The 24,386-nt window shown below is 38.6% G+C and overlaps 1 protein-coding gene across 13 annotated transcripts in view; it reads left to right on the top strand.

Moving 5' to 3' along the window:
• Positions 1-24,386, top strand: part of TOM1L1 (target of myb1 like 1 membrane trafficking protein) — a 158,880-nt gene that overhangs the window by 96,281 nt on the left and 38,213 nt on the right. For 6 of the 13 annotated variants that reach the window (XM_074847047.1, XM_074847046.1, XM_074847053.1 and 3 more), the window contains 4 exons: positions 3,325-3,452; positions 10,734-10,800; positions 16,350-16,412; positions 21,066-21,163. The exons of 2 other annotated variants lie outside the window; for them this stretch is intronic. In XM_074847047.1, coding sequence (XP_074703148.1) covers positions 21,099-21,163 — 65 coding nt within the window. In that variant the 5' untranslated portion in view covers positions 3,325-3,452; positions 10,734-10,800; positions 16,350-16,412; positions 21,066-21,098. Of the gene's footprint in view, positions 1-3,324; positions 3,453-10,733; positions 10,801-16,315; positions 16,413-21,065; positions 21,164-24,386 lie in introns of all 13 variants that reach the window. 5 more of the 13 variants (XM_074847054.1, XM_074847050.1, XM_074847048.1 and 2 more) reach the window with 4 other exon arrangements.

The following is a 24,386-nucleotide window of genomic DNA, read 5'->3' as shown; positions in this document are numbered from 1 at the left end:
AGGGCCTTGTAATGGAAAATGTCAGGCAGTCGTACTTGTAGATATTGCTACCTGGCCTGCCTGAGGTGGATATTTTATGTAACCAAATAACAAGATAGGCATTATTTTTCTTTTTACTCCTATTAATTGCTGTGTTATTGCAGACATGTAGTGAGAGTTGACAGGAGAGTATTTTTCTCCACCCTGTTCCAACTCTTCCGAAATGTCATTGACTCTGGGTAGCGGGAAAAGAAGAACACTCATTCCCCAGTATTTGTGATATATTTAAAGGGTTATTTTCCCATTCTTTGTGCCTATCTGAGGACTGTCTTGTATTCAGACAACGCCAGCTCTTCTGCCTCTCCTGATCATCTGCCCAGAACATGGTGTTATTTCAGACAGACTGGGAGTTCTCCTAATTAAAGTAGCGGTTTTATTGGATCTCACATCCAGTTGGATCCCAGATAATTTGGTCAGAGAAATTGGAATTTCAGGAAAACACTTGACTTTATCCCCACTCTTCATTTTTGATTGTCCCTCCCCTCCTTTTCGTAATATTTTAATCTGACCCTGATTTGACCCAGTATAATTCAGCAGGAACATATGCAGCACCTTGTTCTGCAGTTCCCCATATGGCACAGTGAGGGGAGGAAAGCTGGTGCCAATTGCAGATCCAATTATAGCCAAGCAAGGTTGCTCCATTATTGCATTTGAAGCCATAATTAAATTTGCTAACCGTGAAGAGGTGCCAAACCTGCCATTTCTTTGGAATATGGGACATCTGTTTAGTGCTAATGCTAACATGGGATTCGAGAGGAAACATCAAAACTTCCATCGGTTTCTGCTGTTTCATTTCTTCATTAAAAAAATCTTCCAGTTAGTAGCTACTTGGTTTCAGTTTTACATTTCTTGAGGCATTTCTAAACTGATGGTTGCAAAAGCTCTGGCTCCCGTGCAGGCCAGATCCCTTCTGGAAACGTACAGAGCTGCCTTAAGGCAGTGCTGTTCCGGAGCTCACACACCCGTGGTTTCATGTGTGCTGAGCTCAACGGCTGCTGTTCAGCCGACTGCGCACAGGAGCTAGTGTGCTCTGCCTGTATCCGTACTCTCGGTCCTTCGTAGTCATGGTTCCTTAACAGCTTTCCTAATAAATGGTAGTGGGGTTCTTTCTAGATGAGATCATCTTTAAGTGTGACAAAGTTTTGCAGTCAAGGCAGCCTCACACCATTTGCTTTCCCCTGCTCCGCCGTGTCGCGTGGCCTTGAGTTTCAGCGCCTGCGCTCTGCCCCGCCTCTGCCCAAAGCTGCCTCGTTTGCATTTCCCTAAAGGTGAAACCATCCCTAAAGGCATGGTTACAATTGCACACTTCTTAGGTGAATTTGCTGTTTGTTGCTAGTACCACCTCACACAAGTTCAACATGGGACAGGGTTTCTGATGGGAGGCTACAGAAACCCTTAATGCTGTGTGGACTTGCTACACCTTTCACTGAAGGCACACACTCCACCAAATTGCTGTGCAAAGAAAGAACCATGTTTTTCTTGCATCTGGCAGCATTAGAAAAACATGTGTAGCTTAAACTACCTGAAGTGGTGATTTTTCTTCCCTGTGATCCACTGATTTCAGTGCAGGTTTTGTGCCCTCTGGCCCTTTACAGCCTCATGTCTGTGGTGACCAGGTAAATGTAGGGCTGACAACCTCTGTGTAGTTGAGAGCAAACTTAACAGCAAAGTAGGGGTGCCATGCCCCTGCTCAAATCTGAACGGAGTAAGAAAGAGGATGAACAGTAGCAGATGCAGAGTAATGCCAACATGTGAAAGCTTTCAGTGTATTTTAGTGATTGAGAGAAACATGAGCAGCCGTTACTGTTGTTACCAACTAGGCACAGCGATGAGAGTTGCCCCTTAGCATTTCAGCATCCAGGTCTTTTGTGTGGGTGATAAAGCTCTGTGCCTTGACACTCAGTTCTGACATCATTTAAAACAGACGTGATACATGTATCTGTCTTTCCATTTTTCTTCTTCACATGCCTTTTAGTTCCCTTGCAGTTGTTCAGAGCTGAGATTACTCACTTTTAAAATGATAACACAATTTGCTAAATGGCATGTCAAAATACATGGGGGAGTTGGATGCACTCTCTTGGTATATTTTTCCCCCAATGAGTTAATGTTTTTATGAGTTAATGTTCTTATTGTTAATATACAGCCTGGTTATAAAAAATGAAAATATAGCAAGTCTGTGTAGGAGGGAGAAAAAAACAGCAAGGCTCAGGTAAAATGCCTCTAGAGATTCAATTGGAGACAGGATGATGGATTCAGCCGTTCATTCCTAAAATATATAATGGCTGTAAGAACAGGCACTGAAAATATTAAAAATTAAAACATGGATTTCCATTATTACCTTCAAATGGCAGTTGAGAAATTCGCAAGGTTTAGGGTTGAGAGTGTATATGTTATGATCTGGCCTATAAGAACACCATTTGCTGCTGACAGATAGCAAAATGCAATGTAATTACACTTCTAATCAGATATGCATGTTTCATAATCATATAACGCTTCCAAATGCTTTTTTTCTCTTAGAGTTTGAGAGAGAGAAAGATACAACCTGAGACCCAAGAGACTGCAATACAGATATATTTATAAGTACTTCTAAGCATGCATTTGGCTGGCAGCCTCAGAAGTGAAAAAACAGTGTCTGGTGGTTTGAAGCACCTGCATGGAAAGCAAGATTTCATGATTCTCTTCTCATCTTTTCCCTCAATGAGCGAATCCATAGACAAACCAGGCCTTGGCTCTTTTTATTGGCCAGCTAGAAATTCTAGTTACCCACCACAGTCTGAGCTGTTAAATAGCAGTTTCTAAAATCACAGTGTACTACTCACAATTTTTTCCAGTGTTAAAAAATATTTAAAGACTGCAATGAACAAACAAATGGTGTATTATTGGCAAATTACTGAATGCTATTATGAATAAGGTCTGGGCATGAGTTCATTGAGTTTAGAGTGGGACTTTCGCCCTGTCCTGTTTCAAGAGCCAGCATTGCAAACACTTACCTGTATCAGCTGATTTCATCCAAATCAGAAGTTTTCTCTTTGCCTCTGCGAAAAGCTATACAAAGCTTCAGAGCACTCCAAATGGTTCAAATGAATACTTTATTGTAATTGCACTAGCCCTTACATAGATTGCTCTGAAAGCTGGCTATATTATACAATTCTTCTGTTTACATTTAGATATCTGCATAGAAAGAGGCTTTGGAGCTGGATACGTAATTCAGTTAAATTATTGGTAGGACGATAGACCAAGGCCATTTCACAAATTCTGGTTTTTTTTTTTTTTCACTTGTCAAAGCATTAGAAGAACACTGCTAAAGAAAAAGACTTATACATATAGTGTTGGATATGAGCTTTTCTACAAGGACATCCTCTGTACTGGTGAAGTGCAGCTGATGCTCTGAGAGCCTGGGAGGGCATTTTCAGGTAAGCAACGTATCTCTGTCAGGCGATCTGCTGTTCCTTGAAGGACACTAAGCAATTCTTGATGTTGAGATGATACTTAGTTTAAAATAGTATGACTCTTCCTGATTGCCACCATTTAGAAATCAATGATCTAACTTAATTCTGGGCACTCGAAAGGTGTGTTTTTTTCATCATTGGAGATTGCATGACAAAGAACGTGAAGGTTTGATATCACTCCTCCTGCTTAGCCAGTGTTTTGCAATTTGCTTTCCATCTTTTGTTTATCTCCATCTTCATGTTAGTTATTCTGGATAAAGAGGTAAACTCTCAAAGTCACTGAATTTTTGATACTTTCTAAAAGATTTCATGTTCCAGATTCTTTCATGATCCCAAATAGTTTTATAGCGTCTCATTTCTTAGGATACCTCAGGGCACTTTCCAATTCAGTTATGCCACTGCAAGAATATCTGTAGTTGATACAAAAGCACTTCGGCTATTTGCATAGCCTCAAAGCAGTTAGATTTTGTACTGTCTAGCTCCTGCCTTTAGATATTCCATACCTACTCTTTGATTTCCTCTCTGAAAGACTTTATGGGCCTTTCATTTGGATTAATAAGACTCTAATCAAACACAGTAAAATGTCTATGGCCAATTCATTTACAGAATATCAAAGGAATAAAAATAATGGTACTATAGTGCTATTTATATTACAATCCTTTGCAATGCAATAAGTTCTTCTTATGGCTTGGCCTGCTGTGAGAATAGGAACTGATGTTGCCATCTGTTACTTTTAGGGAGCTCCGTTCACTGCTGTGTGCGTCAGATGAAATGCACACAGCCCCAGGTGTCACTCACGGAGACATGAAGCAACATTTTCAAGTTCATAGTGCATTATACAACAGCGGGGAGGGCAGTGAGGTTACGGGAGCTTGGATGAAAAAGGCTGCAAGGGATTTTCATTTTTTAAATGACCCTGAAGAGAAGACAACACACATGGACATTAATGTCTTGTCCATAAGTTTGGGCTTTTCCACTCACCAGACATTTGCGATTAGAATATTTATTTTATGGAACCTCACAAAGTCTGTGCCAGTGTCAGGACCTAGTGCACTGTCAATGCTTCTGGGCTCTGTTTTATAGCATAGATTTACAGCATAGATTAGCTTTTGAGACTGTTCTTTACCTCTGACAGCTTTCATTTTATTGTGGGATAGTCAGGGGTTTGTAAATCCAGGGGCACACAGCTGAATGGAGTTAAGCTTCTGTGGATATTTCGAGCTTATGTGTCTTTTACGTGATTTCCTGCAGTTGCAGGGAAGTGGCTCAGTGACCTAAAGGATCCTTTCCTGTCACTAAGACAAATGCTTCTGTATTGAATCTATAATGTTCCAATTTCATATAATGAATCACTGCTACTGGCTTGGCATAAAACAATATAAAAATATGCAAGAGGACAAAAGTATAAAATGATATACCAAACAGCCGTTTTCCATACCCAATTTCTTTTATTTCCAGGACATTTTGGAGTTTGCCTTGTCTTTTTGTTTCAACATCGATTAATATGTATTTAGAAATATTATATAAAATAGAAGTTCTAAGATTTGATGAGTTCTATGAAGTAAATAAAGGAGGTTTGAAACATGCATAACTTTAAAAGGTGAGGTACAACCCAAGCTAGATTTGGTGCACAGTTCTAGCTAGAGAGGTGAGATATTTCAAATCTGATATTTTACCCCTCAGATCAGTTGTTCTAATGTATCCATTTCTCTGGTGTTAGCTAAGTGAAAGCAGCAAAGGCTTATGCACCCTCTTAGTTAACTTGGTGTTAATTTATGAAAGGGTTGTTTGGAAAAAACATTCCTCTTGTAATCAGGCCGTAAACTCGTGGTTGCTGTCATCCTCCAGCACTGCAGCTCACTTGGGTGACGTATGTGAGTACCCAGCCCAGTCTCATGTTTTAGCTGTTGTGCAGCTTCAGAAAAAGAAGGTCATTCCAGGCACTAAAATGTCTCATTGCAGGGGATTTATTACGTGGAAAGAAATGTTGCAAATGCGCCAGTTTCTTACTGGACCCTCTTGCTGATGGCATTAGTTTTTAAAAGTCATTTCTAGTGGATCCTCAGGGGCACTGAGGCATTAACCTACAAAGTTAATGTACATCTTGCTTCATACAGGAGTTTTGGCAAGTTTACCAGGGCAGTTGGTGAGGCTGGTTTTCGGGTGTCAGGAACAGAGGCCCATTGGGCACTGATGGGATTCGAGTTTCTAAATCACACTTACACTTCTGAAAGTTATTCCTTGTATCTGTGGGTCTAGTCGCACAGCAACCTGCAGCTGTGAGCAAGTGAACTTTAAGTGACAAAAATTCCACAAAATAGCTGCCTTCTCATCTTTTTTTTTTTTTTCTTTTTCAAAGAGACTGGCCTTAAAGCAGTATCCAAGTCAGCAGATTAAAAGGGATTGTTCACAACAGAAAGTCTAGTAGGAGGAACTTTCCTGAAATTTCCTGAAATAAGCTGTTCTGGGAGGAAGCCAAGTTAATAGTTTTTTATCAGTACTATAACAAGGCAGCAGGGGGTACTCTAATTACCAGTGCTTAATGAGCAACCCAACACTATATCAGGGAGGATAACTGTCCTGAGTCTTGTGGCCATTAAGGGTGTAGTTTTAAAAATAATTGTGGGGTTTCAATTTGGCTTTTTGATGCCACTTGCTTCCCGCCAAGCCAACCCTGCCATACGAGCACCACCCTCATTAGCCATTGCAGGTTCCAAACAAGAGCCAAACTTCAAGGCACAGATTCCTAGAAATGAAACTTCAGTGTTTCAGCAGCTCACATAACAACAGATTTTTCAGTTAAAAATAAAAAAAAATCGCCTAAATGGTGGATTATTTGACCAGATCTTCAGCTGGTATAAAAAGATAGAGACCGTTGATGTGTGTCATTGAAAATATCATCTGAAGCTTAAGTGGAATTGCAGCCAAGAAACTTTCAAGTAATCACACAAGCCTTAAAGAGTGAAAAGCAATAATTATTTCCAGAATGCCAAAGACCTTTTTCTTAGGGAGAATCTTTAATTTGCTGAGGAATTTCTGTATATCAGGTTTTTAGATAATTGCTGAGGTGATGTCAACATTCACTAATAAAGAAGCTTTCAGTGAAGTAGTAAGAGGTGTGCTGATCTCATCAGCATTGTTACTGCCATCTTTGGACAATGGTGGCCAGTGCATTCTTCAGTTGGAAAGCCATATCTCTGGCACATCAGTTCTTGCAGGTTGCAAGTGGTCACACTTCACTAGATGGCTTCATCAGGGTTTTTGTCACTTAGAAGCCAGGGAATAGAAGTACCTTAATTTAGTAGAGTGCTGCATGAGGAATAGAGAAATATTTCTTGTGAGCTTATATGTTCTGGACTCTGATAGGTATTGGGTAATATTATTGTTTCACCTATCAAACTACAAAATGGATTATCCAAGATTTTGTTCAATTGCCTGACTGAGAAGAAAAAAAAAAAAAGTCCTGAGAACAAATAATATCTCATTATACCAAGTCAGATGACATTAGAATAAAATCAATGTGATGAAGAATATCAAGAATCAATTTTTATGCTTGGAATTAATTTTCTGAATAGGGAATCACTGAACATTGCCATAAATAGTGCATCCCTCATAAACCTATTAACACATCTTTTTTCAGGGCTGAATTTACCATCTAGTTACAGCTCCACTTTTAAGTGCTCACCATCATCAGCTGCAGCCAGAATTTCAAAAGCACAATTTTCATATTGGCACCAAGAATGTGGCCAATGCATTTCTAGGTCTAAGAAGGAGTTCACTCTATTTTTTTCATTTCAGCTGATCCTCACGTCATTAAACAAAAATGAAGTAACTTGTGGGTTTTTTTTCTGGGCTTATAGGTATTCCCAGGACACCAAACTAAGGCCTGAGACTCATGGGCTCAGTCCTGGCTGTTGAAATAGGAAGACCACACAGGTTTTTTCATATAGGTTTTCAGCAAGCTCCTCAAGATGGAGCATTGATTGCATATTCTGCCCCCATGCTGTCTTTGTCTACAGGAGAGTTAGCATTCGTGGTGTCACTCAAAGTGAACTTTTACTGCCCACAACAACCTATTTCTATAGCAAAGGTCAGATTTGTTATCTATCAGGATGTAGCAGCACAGTGGAATAATGAGTTGCCACAATGAACTGGCCTTTTTACCTTCTGAATGGGCTTCTAAATCAAGCAGAGGGAGCATTGACTGAAAATCATTGGGTCTGTCTACTTGAAAGGTCATAGTCTGAAATACTGCGAGGTAATTTCACCCTGGTTTATATAGTGAAGCAGTCTCTAGTACAAAACCCACCACCCACACCAGTTGTTCAGTTCTCTGGCCTTCTTGGGATTTGAGATGGTAATGGGAAAAAAGAAAGACTACTTGGATCTGTCACAGACCTAAATTACTCAAGGAAAGATGGAAAACAGTAATGGTTTGGCGCTTTTTTTAATTTATTTTTTGCTTTATGGCAAAAGCCATCATAGCAATGACTTGCAATAACTTTCCTTAGAAAAAGTACATGCTTCCTTAAAGTCCAAGTAGAGCTGCCTTACTTGGCCAACAGAGGCACTTGCCACAGCCCATGTGTGGGCAGTACATCTTTCTAGGCCTTGCTTTCACAAGTTGTTCATTTTGTCTTGCTCAATACTCAATTGACTATACCCATGTCCTTCCAACCTTACTTCCCAGTTCTAAGGACCTTCTCTTTACACTCTTCAATCAAGACAGGGTGTTTCTTAAACACAGAACTTCAACTTCCAGTGTAGCCAAAGAAAGATATGCAATTTGTATATTCTCATGGCCTGTGATAGCAATCTTTGGGTTTCAACCAGTCAGACATTCATCAGCTTTGTCCAATGGAGATGCTACATCAAAGCAATAATCAATATTATACAAGTAAAAAATAAACGTCAGTAACTGGTAAATTAAGCTCTTAATAAATACAGCTGCTGCTTGATCTGTTTTGGAAGGGTGTTTGCCCTTGGCATATGGGTGAGCATCCAATATTAGGCAAAAATTTATCTTTCTTTCCTCTAACTCCTGTTTCTTTTACAGATAAGCCAAAGCTCATTGTCAGTAGCATTTGAAACAAACAAAATTCTGCTGTTTAAGTGAAGAATATCAGTCTAGGCAGGCTCCAATTCTCTACCTGAAATTGGTTGTGCTCTCCTGTTTTATTTACCTTTATGGTGATTCATCCATACACTCAGATTTTTCCAGTAGCTGTAAAAATATTTAGTTTTACTGCTACGAGACAATGCTATGACTTGCAAAATATCCTGAGCTGTTGGACCTGAGAATTTCACCTGAATGAATTTGTCCTCCTGACAAGAGTCCTTCTCTGATATAAGACAATTTCACCTCTTTGGTGCAGGAGGCAGAGATTTTTTGGCTACTGGTCTGAGGCTGTAAAGTGAAGTACTAAGAGTAAATGATTACCACAGACCTTTCTATCTTCCCTGTCAAAACCCACCAGACATCTCTGAATTACTCTTTTCTTCACTGAATACAGAGCACTGGGTTAAAAAAAAAAAAAAAAAAAAAAAAAAAAAACCAAAACCACATGCACCACATGAAAATAAAACAGCGCACTCCATGTCTCACACGGTGCTCCAGAGCGAGCATGAAAGAAAAAGATATAAACCATGTCTGATGTTAATGAAACACAGAAACTCATTTTAATGAAGCACTGGGAACTGGCCAGTCTGTTGTAGTTCGGACATTATAAGCCATACAGAAAAAGGAAAGGACACAAATAATTTAATCTCTTCTAAAAAGTATCCTTTTTTAAGGATGTTTGGGAGAGTTTTGGTGGTTGTCACAGGGCATCTTCATGTAACACAAGCAGAAACCCCCGTCTCCTGAGCGGCAGAAGTGCTCTGATGACAGTACAGATCTTGGGCACCACCACAGCACCATCCAAATCTGCTTGTTAAATCCTCCTGTAGCTACATGGGGAACAGCCTCAAAAGGTCAGTGAGCACCACAAATTCCAAATGACAGTTCATGAATTTGGTTCAAAAAAGCATCTGAATTTTTCTCTATTCTCTCACTGTAAATGCTACTCAAGCAGTTTAGAGTGATGCTGCAGAGCAGCTCTTCCCAGCGATACCTAAAAACCTCCTGCCCTTCTCTGCGAAGGTATCAGCTGGTGACATGGGCTGCTGTTGCTTGCAGCAATACAAGACTGTGCCTGGCTGCTCTGAACTAGATTTTGTATTGCATGCAGCCCACTTTTGTTTTATCTGCCATCACCCAGGGAGATTATGATACTTAAACATACTACATTTGAAACAATATTAGGAGGAATAAAATATTAAACTAAACGTAATAAAGAGATAAAGAAACATGCACAAGATAAAATGCTGACTTGAACTAAAAATACCCGAACCAAACCAAATGAGTTGAGGGAACTTGTGGACCAGCAGTCTTAAGATTTATTCCACATTATTATATTAACTTCAGGATTTAAATTTGGCTTTTGTTCCAAGTAGACTCCTTAAGGAGTTGTGGCTAATTTTCAACATATTTAAGAGTGTACACTGAGCCCTCCCAAAAGAGTAATTTCATTAATTTCTTGGTTCTGCTGCTGTTTGGACTTATAATACTTTTTTTTAAATTACAAAGAGTATTCAAGCCATGACATCTTCCCTACATGCAGCACCGTAAAAGATTACCCGCTATGATTCTGCTGCTGCTGTTGACACAGTGCTCCTCAGCAAATTTCATGATATTTCTGGAAAGGGATCTGTTTATAATAATATTAATGTACACATGATCCCTAAAAGCCTTCACTTTAATCTTGGTTAAATAGCCAAGTTATTAAATAGTAATTCCTGGTGCTGGAAAAACATCATCATCCCATGAGACAAAACAAGGACAGGGAATGTTAAAGGCACTGGCATTTTAAAGCTAATTTAAGGAGGATTTATCACAATTAGAAAAAGAGTTATGAGGGATATATGCACATTGTCTGGCAAACAGTGATCCACATTCTACTACCATCATTAAGCTGAAGCATAGGTTAGAAGGGCAAACTCCTGCCTGTTCTGCAAACGCTGATGTGACAGCCACGGCACAAGCTAAGCATCTCCAACATCACTTTCCAAAGAATCAGTGTGAGGGCAGCTGTGAGTACTAGTTAATAGCCCAAGACAACTGAAATGTTATTGAAAAGGGTAAGAGAATTTCTGTGGCTTAAAGCAATATCATTAACCCTGCCTTCCTCTCTGGTTTATCTACAGAAGAAATACCTAGGATAAATGTTGTCAACTGCACTCATGATTTCTGCAAAGGAAGGTTTGTGAAAAGGTAATGCTGGCTTAAGTTTTCATGATTAAGTTGTTCAAGTACCATCTCACAGGCATTCTGCATCTCTTGCTAGAGCTGCCCATCTGTCTCTATTGAACAGATTGGAGTGTAGGTACCAAGTTCAATGGCGTTAATGCTCTGCAGGCTCCAGTCTCAGGCCTGCCTTCTAAAACTTCTGGTTCCTAGATCCCTTTTAGTGATCATATAGGCATTATTCCTGTCCGTGCCAAGAGCAGGTTTTCCCTGTAAAGCTAAAAGTGTGTGTGTATGTGGATAGATCAATGGGTGAATGAAAGGAAGGCAGGCAAGCAAGGCACATGGGCAATAGTAGGGTTTTGAGCTCTCTCCAGAAGCGGCATTAGTATTATGTGAGAATGGTAGCTATGCTTGGCAAGAGCTGAGCTTGAAATCCAGATCAGTGGTAGGAAAAAAAAAAAAAAAAAGGAAAATTGGGCCATGGAAAGCAAGCCATCTGATGGATGTGAGAGGTGGATATTTGAGAAGGTTAATTGTAATAGAGAAGGCGACAAAACATATGAAAGGAGCCTAATGTGTGCGTGTTTCCAGGAACAAACATTTTTAACAGCCATTCTGCTACAGCAGCAAGCTCTGTCAAAAATTTGGCTGACTAGATCTTCTCTGCAGCAATACAAAACACACTGCTTATAGAACAGATATTAGTAAAAGAATCCAATATTCCAGATTTTATTACTTTCGGCTAGTTGTAGTTGAAAGTGAGATCTTGTAGAAGACCTCTTCAGGGCCTGGGGATCCAGGTGAAATGGTTTTAAGGTCTAATGAAAACCCCAGGTAGATTACCTAAATATATTAAAAAAAAATCAGTAACTTCAATGTCAGTCTTAGCAGTAGATTTTGTTCAGTGTTATATTTTGCTGTGTGTTTTTCTTGGGATCATGGAGAGGAAATACCAGGATTTTCAAAATACATTAGCCCAAATTTGGAATACTTACTTTATCCATTGCCTTCATGTGGCAAATTAAATTTCAGGGCAATCTGAATTAGATTTTGGAGCAAGTAAAAGGGTCAGCCTGAGGGTTTGTAGCCCCATCAATAATGGGAGCTTGTGTTCTAATATGAAATTAATTCACCACATCCTGTTTTATGTGGATAATTTAACACAGCAGCTTTCAAATTTGCTGAGACTGAAGGCTAAAGTCTCAATAAGTCATTTAAAACATTTTCAAAAAATTGAGATGTAGTAATTTTTCAGCTTACCTGACTCACAACTGGGTTTTGTGCCAAAACCTTGGAATAGAATCACTTCATTCCTTTTTAAGATCTGTGCTACTTAGAGCCTGTACTGATTTAATTTTTTTTTTAAAGTGCAGCTATAAATTGTTTGTTGTGACTGATAAGCAGGGCATCAGGAAACACAGTGTCTCTGCAGCTTCCGAGTGTGCTTACTACTATAAAAACCAGCTTGATGCAAACTTAAACCTAAGCTGCTGATGCAGACTCTTAGCAGGAAAGCCCTCAGAGGAAGGGATGTGCGTAGAAGAAAAGCAGAGTTGATTGAAACAAGGAGGTCTGAAATTAAATGCTGCTATGTTTCTAGTCTTTGTTACAAAATCAGGAGATGGTTCCTTTCCATCTTGAATTCTCCAGATGTGTCTGACCTTATTCTTCTCCTGCTGGTCAGCTGCTTGGATATATTTTTTTCTGTGCAATTGCCTAGAAATTTTTCAGGCAAGTTTTGCTTGTGTTTGTGGAGTATTGTAGGTTAGATGAAAATTGTGTATGTTTCAAATATGCTTCAAATAAATTTAAAACTTGAAACAGTTTGATCTTTCATTACCTCTCTGTATTAACTCTGTTGCTAAATTCTTGTTGCTTTAGTGAAGCTGAATTTGCCCTTTCAGTACTTCTGCAGAACTAAAACCAGGGGTAAAGCAGAAGCAATATTAGTCTTATGCCAAGGGAAAAACGTGTCTGTCCCTGTGACCCATCTCTGTGCTAGAACTGGAAGAACTCACGCTTTGTTTAGAACAGTTTTAACTTGTCACTATAAGGGGATTTTTGCCAGTCTGGTCTCAAAGTCCGTCCCTGCTGCCCCTGCAGCCTCTTGCAACTTGAGCTCTGTTCTTATTTTTAGAGATCCTCATACCATTTTCCTCACCTTAGAAATTTTCAGTACTGCACTAAACTACATGACTAACAGCTCACAGGCACAGTTTGTTTCTTCAGTAAGTACCAGGAGATGGGAGTCAGAAAGAGCAGATCACTGGCTGTGCCACAGGGAAAAGGTGCTAACGGTCTCTAGCTCCTTTCAAGTTTGTGGGATTTTCCCCTCCTCTGTCCTCCTGGTCCCACACTCTGTAACCATGTAGGGAATATTAAGAAAAATAGGTAACCTACATAGTGCAAACATTCTGAAATAACTTGGTCTTGACATAAAATCCGCCCCAGCTGAGCAAATCCAGTTGCCCTTAGTAAGTAAGGGATAACGTACTGCAAATCTTGCTTTGAGCAACACTAACTACTATAACAAGACTGAAAACTATGTCCAGTCCCACAGATGTTTTCTGCTTTTTGGCTATTTCCAGTTGTTTCTTCATCAAATTAGCTCTCTAGAGTCAAGATAAAGATGCGGATGTCTTGGGTATGTTTACATGGTGCCTCAGAGATCTCTGACACTCTCTGTTCCATGTACACAGACCTGCACAGCTCTGCATGAAGATGCCAGTTCAAGTCCCAGAAGCAACACACAAGCTGCATCTGTGCATCATTTGGCATACACTTCAGGCTTTCTTCTCAGTGCAGGCTGTAAGTGTAGCAAGGCTCTCTCCAGTTCCAAAGCCAAGCTGGCCCTGGACATGTACAGATCTCCACACTGACTGATTTTTAAACTCCTCGTTTCCAACAGTTGGTTTTGATTCTGAATTGGAGCATTTTCATGTCTCTCATGGAACAGGATCGATTTGAAATGTTACTTTTAATTGTAGTATTTTTCTGTTCATAAATGCAAGGTTTTCTAAGTGGAAATTTGTTTTGATATAAAAATAAATTCTCTGTTTTCAAGCAACATTTAGAGGGCAGAGAAGTGTTGAGCATTTGATAACTTTTAATTGGTCCTGATTACCTAAAATTTAGGGGCTAAAATCATCATTATTTCCATAGCACCTTAAAGACATTAACAAGGACAGAAAGCAGGCAGAAAATACTGCATCACAGTCTATATACTTACTTTCTATTAAAAAAAGACAAGTGGGTATAACCAAAAATCAGAATAAATCCAAATAAATGGGACAAAATTCACAGCTGTAGCAAGTGGCAGTAGATGTGTGCTCAGCCCTTTTGAGTGCTGTGTTGCTGCCGTGCTAGGCTGAAAGAGGGGCTGCCGGCTGTGCCGGAGCTCTGCGAGGACTCCTGCGTGGGTATGACCCTGGGGGACAGAGAGGAAAGGGAAAGGGCAGCCAAAAGGTCTTGCCATGATTCTGAGAAAGCGTAAGGGTGTCTTCACAGGGACTATCATTGGTCACACAGAGCTCACACATCGCTCATGCGGTTTTTTCCCCTCATTAGTTTTTTTCCCCGTGAGGTTTTCTCCACGTGGGTTTTGCCTGACATGAGGTTTTTTTCCATGTGAGCTTTTCCCACGTGAGTTTTTCCCACACAGGTTTTTTCCCCCACACAAGTTTTCTCCCACGTGAGTTTTTCCCCATGTGAGTTTTTACCACGTGACTTTTCCCCACTCAAGTTTTTTTCCACACAAGATTTTCCCATGTGAGTTCCCCCCGGGAGTTTTTCCCTATGCGAGTTTTTCCACATGAGTTTTTCCCCATGTGAGTTTTTTCCAGGTGCCAGAAAAAGACCTTCCAACACAACTTTGTGTTAAAATGAGTATGCTGCAAAGCAATGTACATACAACCAGCAAATAGACAGTTGATCCACATGATCTTCCCAGTCCTGCCTGCTTTATGTAGCTAATTAGATCAACTTCCCATTGCTGCATCTACTGTTCAACTTAGGGGTTATATCTTTAAGTCTTTTAATTAATTAATTTCCTTTGAAAGGTGAACTGTGACTCTGAGGACCGAAACTCAGGGATGGTTAATACCTTTCAAGAATAGATTTACAAAAGTTATCCTTGTGACCCACGTACCCTAAATATAGCTTAAGCATAATGAGAGCTAAACGAAGAAAACAGAAGTGAAATAAGCATACCTTTGATCAGAATATACTAATTTGATAATAGCAAATGTCATTCCTGAAGAGGTACCTGCCGCAGCCTGTGGAGCACACGTTTTGAAGGGAACTGGCTTCTTGTGTATGAGGATATTGAAGGACCCCAGTGAAAAGTGTTGAACTTCCCAAAGCTTCTAGCTGTCTGGTATTGCTGCTTTCGTTTAGATCATTTCTCGTAGAGTGCATTGGAATATGAAAGTCTTCTCATCAATTCCTTGTCATTTTTCCACAGATGCTGTAGGTATTAAGCCAATACACCCCATTGAATGCACATTGAAATTTAGCCCACTCTAAGCAGGTGAAATGGGAATTTAAACCACAGATCCCCGTTGTTGAATTACTCTGTGCAGCATAAAAAGGATGTTAGTACTGATGAATTGACTACTACAGTCAGTTAAAATACTTTCACTGATTTTTTTCTGACAGCTTCTTTGCTTGTATACCTTTCTCTTCTATCTGTGTTTCTGCTAATACAGTCAGCTTAAGTCACTAGCTGGGACTTTTTCTCCTCATTTAAATCATGTGGAGTTTCCTTTGTTTTTCAGCTCCCTTCCTAAAATTTTTACTTCAATTAGTATCACGAGCATGATGATTTTACAGTCAGGCAGTATGCAACTAGTTTGAAAATTCTCAACTATATTGTTCTGAGTAGTCCAAAATACAAATATATGAGTGGAGCTGTATGGTATTACTACTATGTTTATGATGCTGAAGAGCCAAAACCATGCCAAGCCATTCTGTTCTCTTATATACTGTTTCAATTATTTATTGACATGTAAAGTTAACAGTTTTCTGTGTTTACTCCAGCTTGTGTTATATGTGGTATGAATGAGGTTCTTTGGACTTTGCATTTTTATCTAATTTTCTCAATGTTGGCAATAATTTTGCTGTTTCAATAACTGATCTTACTTACCTGCTGCTAAAAACACTTGTCATGTTGAATTTGGTTATTCTCCTCTTTTCTACTCCTATGATGACTTCTGCCACCCTTACTCAGAAGGATAGGGATGCAGTTCATCCAGGCACTTGTGCAAAGAGGCCTGTGTCTGACCTCTGACACTGAGGACTCCTCGGCAATCGCTTTCTAGCCTTCAGCTGAACATTTATTTTACACCAGTGTTCAGATTTCTTCTTGTTCATAGTCACTCATCACCACACCAGAAGTGGGTAGGATTGACTCCTCTTATTCTTACTTTGATGATGGTTCAACTTGGCTTAGCTCCTTCTTCCTTACCTCTCCTTTGCTACCCATTCTCCAGCTGCTCAAGATTAGCCATTTGTCTGGTCACGACTTTTGTCTTTTTTTCAGATGTTAACTTTTGCATCTTCTCCATTCAATGCAGAACTCAACTACCTGCCATGGTTTTATCAAGAAACTTTTTGGGGCCTGGGTTGCTGAAGCCAAGGTAATCTCACAGAATATCTTTCACTTAAGAACAGAAGTAGGATATTGCTCTGTAACTCTCCCTAAAAGAAGAGGTTTGACAAAATGAACTCTGCACACTCTGAAGACTCAGAAGGCAAATAAGCCTGTCAGTATTGTGCTCATATTAACACTTGGGGTTAGGCCATGACATTTAGAGCTGGATATATTACGGCACCATTTGAGCTGCAGCTTTCATACACCTCCAATCTCTTCTCCTTTGAGCCTCTCTCTTCAAAACATGCTTCTTCAATGAGACTGAAGAATCTGATCATGTTTAATCTTGGGTAACTCAGTTAAGCTGATATCTAATCTTTCCTTAATATCACCTTTATTCTCTGCAGTTCAGCTTTCGCTTTTTCCTGTCCAGATCTTTGATTCCTGCTAGTGAACCACAGACAGGAGCTGCACAGGCTGACAGACCGTCATGTACAGTTGCGTGGATATGGGATAGAAATGGTGCACAGGGCTTGTGCAGATCTTTGGCCAACCCTCGCTTGTGTCCGGGCTCATCTCTGATGAGGGCACAACCTTTTCTGGGCCAGGGCACAATCTGCATTTGTTTCTTAAAGCATTGTCAAAAGTGACGCACTGCTGTGAGCACTGCTATGATGATTTAAATGAGCTAAATACAAATATTTTAATGTCAATAAAGTAAGAGGAAGAAGAGGAATACCAACAGAGATTTGAGACAGATTACAAATTAAAAGGCACTGTATAATGTTTGGTGATATTTAAGGGTAAAAGATATTATGTAGAAAGCATGTTTTATATTTTTAATCTTTTTAAGCTGGCCATTTCATCAGGGACTGCAAAAGTTTCCAACAAAATGAAGTCTTTGCCTTCATTTTAATGAATTTCAAAGTAGGTCCAGTAGGTCCCAAACAAATTAAAAATTCTTCTTTCTGAGTTTGATACTTCCTATATTTAGGTAGTGGTCGCACTCCAAGTATGATGTGAGTCAGGCCAACAAAATTTGAATGCACGCTTTAGAATAAGGGGAATTAAAAATAGAAATTAACAGGGCTGGGGTTTTTTTCCTCCTTGTAATATTTTGGTTTTCGTTAGCCTTTTCAAGTTGGAGACTAACATTTAGATTTCCAAGCTTTGCTCTCTGTCTGGGAATGCTAATAATTACTTCTGAAAGATAAAAATATGAAACTCTTGGATAATAACATCACTGTAGGGATTTAACAAATTCCTGTGGGACTATCCAACTTGCAAGAGCAGCCAGCATTACATCACTTGATGGGGATACAAGATGTGTTCAGAATAATCATGTAAAATTAAGACAAGTGATAATTTTAGTGATTTCCCCTTTATTTTTCTGTACATAAGTGTCGTCATTTAACCCCAGCTGGCAACTAAGCCCCCATGCAGCCGCTCACTCAACTCCCCCTGCGTTGGGATGGGGGAGAGAATCGGAAGAGTAAAAGTAAGAAAACTTGTGGGTTGAGACAAAGACAGTTGAATAGGTAAAGCAAAAGCCATGCACACAAGCAAAGCAAAACAAGGAATTCATTCACCACTTCCCATGGGCAGGCAGGTGCTCAGCCATCTCCAGGAAAGCCGGGCTCCATCACGCGTAGTGGTGACTTGGGAAGACAAACACCATAACTCCAAATGTCCCCCCCTTTCTTCTTCTTCCCCCAGGTCTGTATGCTGAGCATGACGCTGTATGGGCTGGGATATCCCTGGGGTCAGCTGTCACGGCTGTGTCCCCTCCCCGCTCCTTGTGCACCCCCAGCCACTTGCTGGTGGGGTGGGATGAGAAGCAGAAAAGGCCCTGACTCTGTGTCAGCACTGCCCAGCAGTAACTAAACCATCCCTGCATTACAAACACTGTTTTCAGCACAAATCCAAACACAGCCCCATACTAGCTACTATGAAGAAAATTAACTCTATCCCAGGCCAAACCAGTACAATAAGCAAACTGTGAATCCTTAGGATTTATGTAATAAGCAACCAAAAAAAAATCAGTTTTTACAATGAAAAAGAACATTCTTATGCTTGTTTACAGTCTTTAGTAAAATTACCTAGCAATGTTATGATTGCTATATTAGCAATATTTTAATATAGTAAAGTTGAAATTATATTACAAAAAATTAAAAATAATTATGTAAAATGGTACATTCTACGGCTAGCAGGATACCTAAACACTACTGTAAAAATGAAATAAGGATCTATTAATGCAATATACCTACTTAATAAAAGTTGCTTTCATATTCAATACCAAAATATTAAAGCATGCTTAATATCTGAAAGTCAGAAGTAAAAGAATAAATTAACTAAGGTTAAGAACCTTGTAGCACCTGACTACCAAAGCTCTAGGGCATTATAAAATTTCATGCTCTTGTAATAAAAGGGATAAAGAATTGGCTAGAAGACCACTAAAAGTTAAAATAAATGAACATAAAGTAGATGAAAAATCTTGACATGACTGAGACCACAAATGTGTAAAGACCAAAGACACAGTTTTAAGCCATTAGAGGACCGAATTAAATGCAAAATGAATTCTAGTAGTAAATTAATAGAAAATTACAAAGGTAAGTGAGCTCTGTTTCACAGTTACAGAAAACTTTTTATATCATTTTTATATCTTTTTTTTTTCAGTATTTGAAAACATTGAAGTGTGATGAGTTAGATTCTGGCACATGCCCAAACCAGAAACAATATTTCTGCATATAGAAAAGGCACATTTTATAGAACAGACAGGAGCATGATCACACAAGACATTTTCCACTTAAGGTGGGAGCAATTTACCATTTAAATCTTTATTTAAAAATTGTTTTATATAGTGTATTAAAGTTTTACCTCTAAGCTCAGTACCACCTTCGTTTATGTAAACCTTCAAAAGTGATGATGAAAAAGATCAAATTTTTTAGACATATTTTATTATTATTTCTTAATCAGTGGACAAGACTGAGAAGGAAAGACATTAAAGAAAGGTAGAGGAATTGCAAGATGCTGAAGAGGATATTATAACCTAAAGCAAAGAAACAGTTTTCCTCACAAACTGCAAGGCAGCCAAAATCTGTAATGTTTGCAAGATCAAATATAGTCAAGACACAGAAGCAAACAAACCTCTGGTATTGAAATGTTCGTTGTTTGTCAGCATAAGAAGCATTTGTCTCTCTGACCACTTTTGTATTTGGAAAACTTGTCAATGATGTGAAAATTGGCAAACATTTGCCTAGTGCCTGCACTGCAGGTGGTTATGAATCCAGTCTGACTCCCAAGTTAAAAAAAAAAAAAAAAAAAAAGGTGGAGGGAAGGAAAACACCTTCTGACCTTTGATCTGAATGCAGTGCCTAGAAATGCTGTTTATTCCAGTAGGGCATTGCCTCTTGAAGGTAAGATCCTACACTGAAATCGGTTCTGGTTTGATCTCTGTAATCCAATGTTAATCACTGCAGGTGTAATCTACCTGTCTGCAAATGTCTATTAAAAGACTTTCTGTGTAAACTAGAGTCTCACTTTATGTTTTGAAAAGTTCTAAGTGACATAGAACCAAATTACCTCCATCATACCAAGCAGTAGCCAGAGGTAAGACAGTGTTTATTGTCTTAAAAAATTTTTCTCCACCATGACCTTAGAAATAAATAAACCATACGTGTTTTTCTAAAATCCTGAACGTGGTACTTTGTAGTGAGAACATGAGTGCCTGGAAGTAAAATTTTGATTTATGTGCGGTGTATGTCTGTCTCTTTACAACCATAAGTACAGAGGGCTTTTAGGGCTCTGAGTAAAACTTCTGAACTTTGGTTTCAGCTGTTTTAAGAAACTCTTCCTCCAATTCCTTTTTTCTGGATTTTTGTTTTGGCCTTTAGTGCTCTTTGTGGGTATTTTACACCACAGGCTGCTCCATGGTAAGGATGTTGTGTTCAAATCTTAGCACAAATCCCAGACCCACCTCATTGTCATCTCCACTATGGACTATGTTTTTGTTTTTGGAGAAAAACCCTAAAACCTCTAATGAGCAAAGCTGAAGCTTTCACAGTAAGAATGTGTGGTTTGCTGGAGACAAGAGCAGTAACCATTATTTAATCACTGATTTACCTACAGGGATGACAGCATGACAGTAAGACTCTCCACAGTTTGCTTCATTATTTTTTTCTCCTTTATGGAGCTGTAAAATAGTTTTCTTGAATGTATCAGAAGGCACTGCTAATGGGAAGGCCAGTTCAGCTGTGTCTGTGGATGGTTTGCTGGACACCACGAGGAATCCTAAGAGAGTGGTATCAAGCTCAAAAACACAGTGATGCACTCTTGGGCAAAGATTCCCTCAGAGATCTCAAAGTACAGGTCAAGAGTCTGAATTCTTGCAGCCACCAGATTTAGAATGATGCAAACTGGGCAGGTTTTGTGACAGCTACACAAATATATGAGAGAGGATCTAATTATTTTGTCAAATTTAGCCAGATTCATTCAGCTAGAAAAACTACAGGAACTTCTGGGTGGAAAACTTTAATAAGTTTAAAAGGAGTAAATGAAACTCTTTTGAAATTAAGAAGCTAGTGGAAAAAGTTGAAGTTCAACAACATTAGCGATAATAGACTCCTATGCAGGCTTTCAAATTTTTTGTAAGAGTACCATCACTTCTCTTCATTAACAAACTGTCCTGTTCCTTTTCCAGACCAGAGCTAGCACATCAGTGTGACCATCTCTAATGAGATACAGGATAATGCTGCAAGGACCAGACTTGCTTGTCAGCCACTGCCTGATGGGTTTAAAGTAAGAAATGATCCTTCATTAATTAACCGTCACTTTCTATGTAGATTCACTCATTGAGATGCAGGTAATTAAACCAAGGTCATTTCAAGGACCAACAGAGGAAAAACAGCAATGCAAAGGTGGTGTGGTTGACTTGATAGAGGGCTTTCATTACAGTTGTGTAACAGTTACAGATACAAAGGTGGCCTTTTTGGAGACAAAGAAAACCACCCTCTTTTCTAACATGTCACCCCAAGGCTAAATAGGTTTTGGACCTAACTTCATAGATTTTGCATGGCTTTCAGGATAGATTAGGAAAAGAAAATGTCAGTAAACTCAAGAAAATTCAAGATAAAATAGTAATATATGGAACAAAGGCAGGCATGGACTTATTGGGAGGGATTGACAGTGACTGAAATATCCCTGCAAAAAAGACTCTCAATCTTGTGTCTCATTTTAAAGTGATATTTACCAATTAAAAAAGAACTACTTCAGTCAGAAGACTTTATGTAGAAAATGGAAGTGTAATTTGTCTCAGTGTTCAGATTCATTTCGCTGACTTAACCCTTGCAAATGCAATGATGTAAACCTATTGAGAGCTGTGCAATGCAAGCAGCCACTCACTCATTCACAGGTATAAGACTCCAGTTATGAAACCACTGAAGCTTGGGGGTTAAATAGTGTTTTTTGCAGCTCCTCCAACTTAGCTCTTACACCAGTCCAAGACATGTGAAGTTCCAAACTTTGATCACTGTTGAGAGCAACGTGAATATATTGAACCTGCAAATACCCTTTACCTCTTTCCAAGTGGTTCCCTTATAATTTGAGTGTTACATTAAAGTTGTATGCTATAGATTTTAATAATGATCTTCCATCTGGTTTGCTGAGTACCACTTGCTGTGGATTATATGACCTACTCACTAGCATGTCCCATTATGAGCACTTAACCTTGAAAGTGGTAAAGACAGAACATTTAATCTGTTAAACACAGTCAGAATCAGAAGTTTATAATACATGTAATTTGGTTTAGCCCTTCTAATATTTTCCAGTTATTAAAATAAATTTTACTGAAAACTTTCTTCTCGTGAGAAGGAAAAGAAATTATAGAGATAGAAAAATCTCTATATTGAGTTCTGGTGAACAAAAATATTTGTTGAAATATAGACATGAATTTGTTTCAATTAAGGCCTTCAGTAATCATCAGTATACTGAACTTTTACAAGCATGGATATGCAAAGCACAAAATCTAGTGTTAACAGTTATGCAGGGATACTAGGAGTAGGTGTGAATGAATTTGAAATTAATTTTCCAAAATATTTCTGATAGGTATACATTATAGTAGAGTTACTCATACAGACATTATCCACGCACCAATCACAGCTTGTATTTTGATATTTGAGTGCAGAACATATAAAAAAGTGAAGAGCGTTCAGAAAATCACTATCTCCTCATGAAAATTCTACAGCTAGGCAAACAGCAAATTGTTTTCATTATGAAATTAAAAATAAATAAAATTAAAAGCTTATAAAAAATAGGCAATCATTCACTACAGAAGAAAAGATCTGGTAACACATAACATACTAATCTTGATGCTTAAACTCTGCTAGAAAGTTTTTATGGTGATGAGGGAAATACAGAATTCTATATAGATTACAAAAGATTTATTCATTCTAATTTTAAGATAATTGATGTTTTGACAAAGAGATTTTTTTCTGTGCCATTTTACCATCCACAGCTGTTTCTGTAACCTTAAAACAACCGACTTGAGTAAATAAAGGTGTAATATTATTGTAAATCACCCTAGAATCCGTTTTAAGATGATCAATCCTTGTAACCTGGTGTTTTATAATCTATAACTACTTGAGAAAAGTTTTACATAACACTTTTAAAATGGAGGTAGAGAGTGAGATCATAAATTAAATACCAAAACCTGACTGTCCAATAATCTCAGCCTAAGTATTAATTTTGCATAAGGAACCAACATGAAAATGATGAAGATATCCTGTGGCTGGAGTAACATGTACCGGTCTTGAACACACTTGACACACAAAGTAGTTTAAGACAGTGGCATTGGATGGGGGATTTCCATTTTAGCCTTCAAAACCAAACACTTACTTTGTAAATGGGTTTGATAAGAAAAATATATGCAGTTGCATTTCAGATACACACACAGACTTACTGGCGTTCCAGCACGCAATGGGCACCAACTCAGTTACGCTGACTTGTACACACACGAGTATTACACAGTTGTGAAGCAGCCATGTGCCAATTAGAGCTGCATTTGGCATGCACATTGCACATGAATTACAAGAACTGTAAAATGGGCAATTAGAACTGCATGTCGTTTGGAAATTTGAGTTTTCAGCACCACCACCGTCTTTCCCAGGAAGGCAACACTGTCAAAATGGGTTTTTTATGCAAAGCTCTTAAAAGGAAAAAAATGCCAAACAAACTAAAAATATGAAGTCAGCTGAACCTGAATGGAGCTCCAATTACACCAATTTTTTTTGCTTTTGAGAAAGTGTTTGAGCTTAATTAGGTTAAACTATTTCAAAGCATGCCCAGTTGTTGTAATTTGTTTATGATAGAGTTGCTCTTTGATCATGAATGTTCATTTTTATAGAAACCCTGTTATCAGTCTCAGGATAAGAAATGAACAGTGTTTGTGCTAAGAAAATTAGAAAAGTTTGAGCTCAGAAAATAGATGTCATTAATAAAGGAAAGACTGCTTAATTTAGTGTGTGATGGCAGTAGGGTGAGCAAGTTATTTTTCAGGAAGGACAGGGAAACTGAAGTGTGTACACTTACACATCCCACCTAAGATATGGTAGCCATTGGAGTATCTTTAATTAACTGGTATCTAGTCTGAGTTTGAACTTTGCCAGTTCTTGGGCAAAGCACCTGTAATATCTGCTCACAATTTCTATCCTTTGAAATCCTTCCATTCATTCTCATAGCAAAAGAAAACAAAGCATTCTCCATCCTTGAAATTGCTGTTTGATTCTGATATTTTTAAGAGATTTTACCAGAAAGGTGAGAAAGGTATAATATAGTCTAAGTGTCCCTAAGAAAATACTCTGGCTTTTCATTTTTAAAGAACGAACCTTTGCTGTTGTTGGAAGTAGGTAATAAGAGCATACTCAGACCATCTTTATTTAAAAGCATGAATCTATATTAGAGGCTGTAGGCTTGCTTTTTCAGCTTATCTCTCTTCCTTTTTTTGTTTTTGTTTAAATCTTTTACG

Source organism: Strix aluco, chromosome 21 (genome assembly GCF_031877795.1).
Source record: "Strix aluco isolate bStrAlu1 chromosome 21, bStrAlu1.hap1, whole genome shotgun sequence".
Taxonomy (NCBI): domain Eukaryota; kingdom Metazoa; phylum Chordata; class Aves; order Strigiformes; family Strigidae; genus Strix; species Strix aluco.
This window is presented reverse-complemented; position numbering and strand designations above follow the sequence as displayed.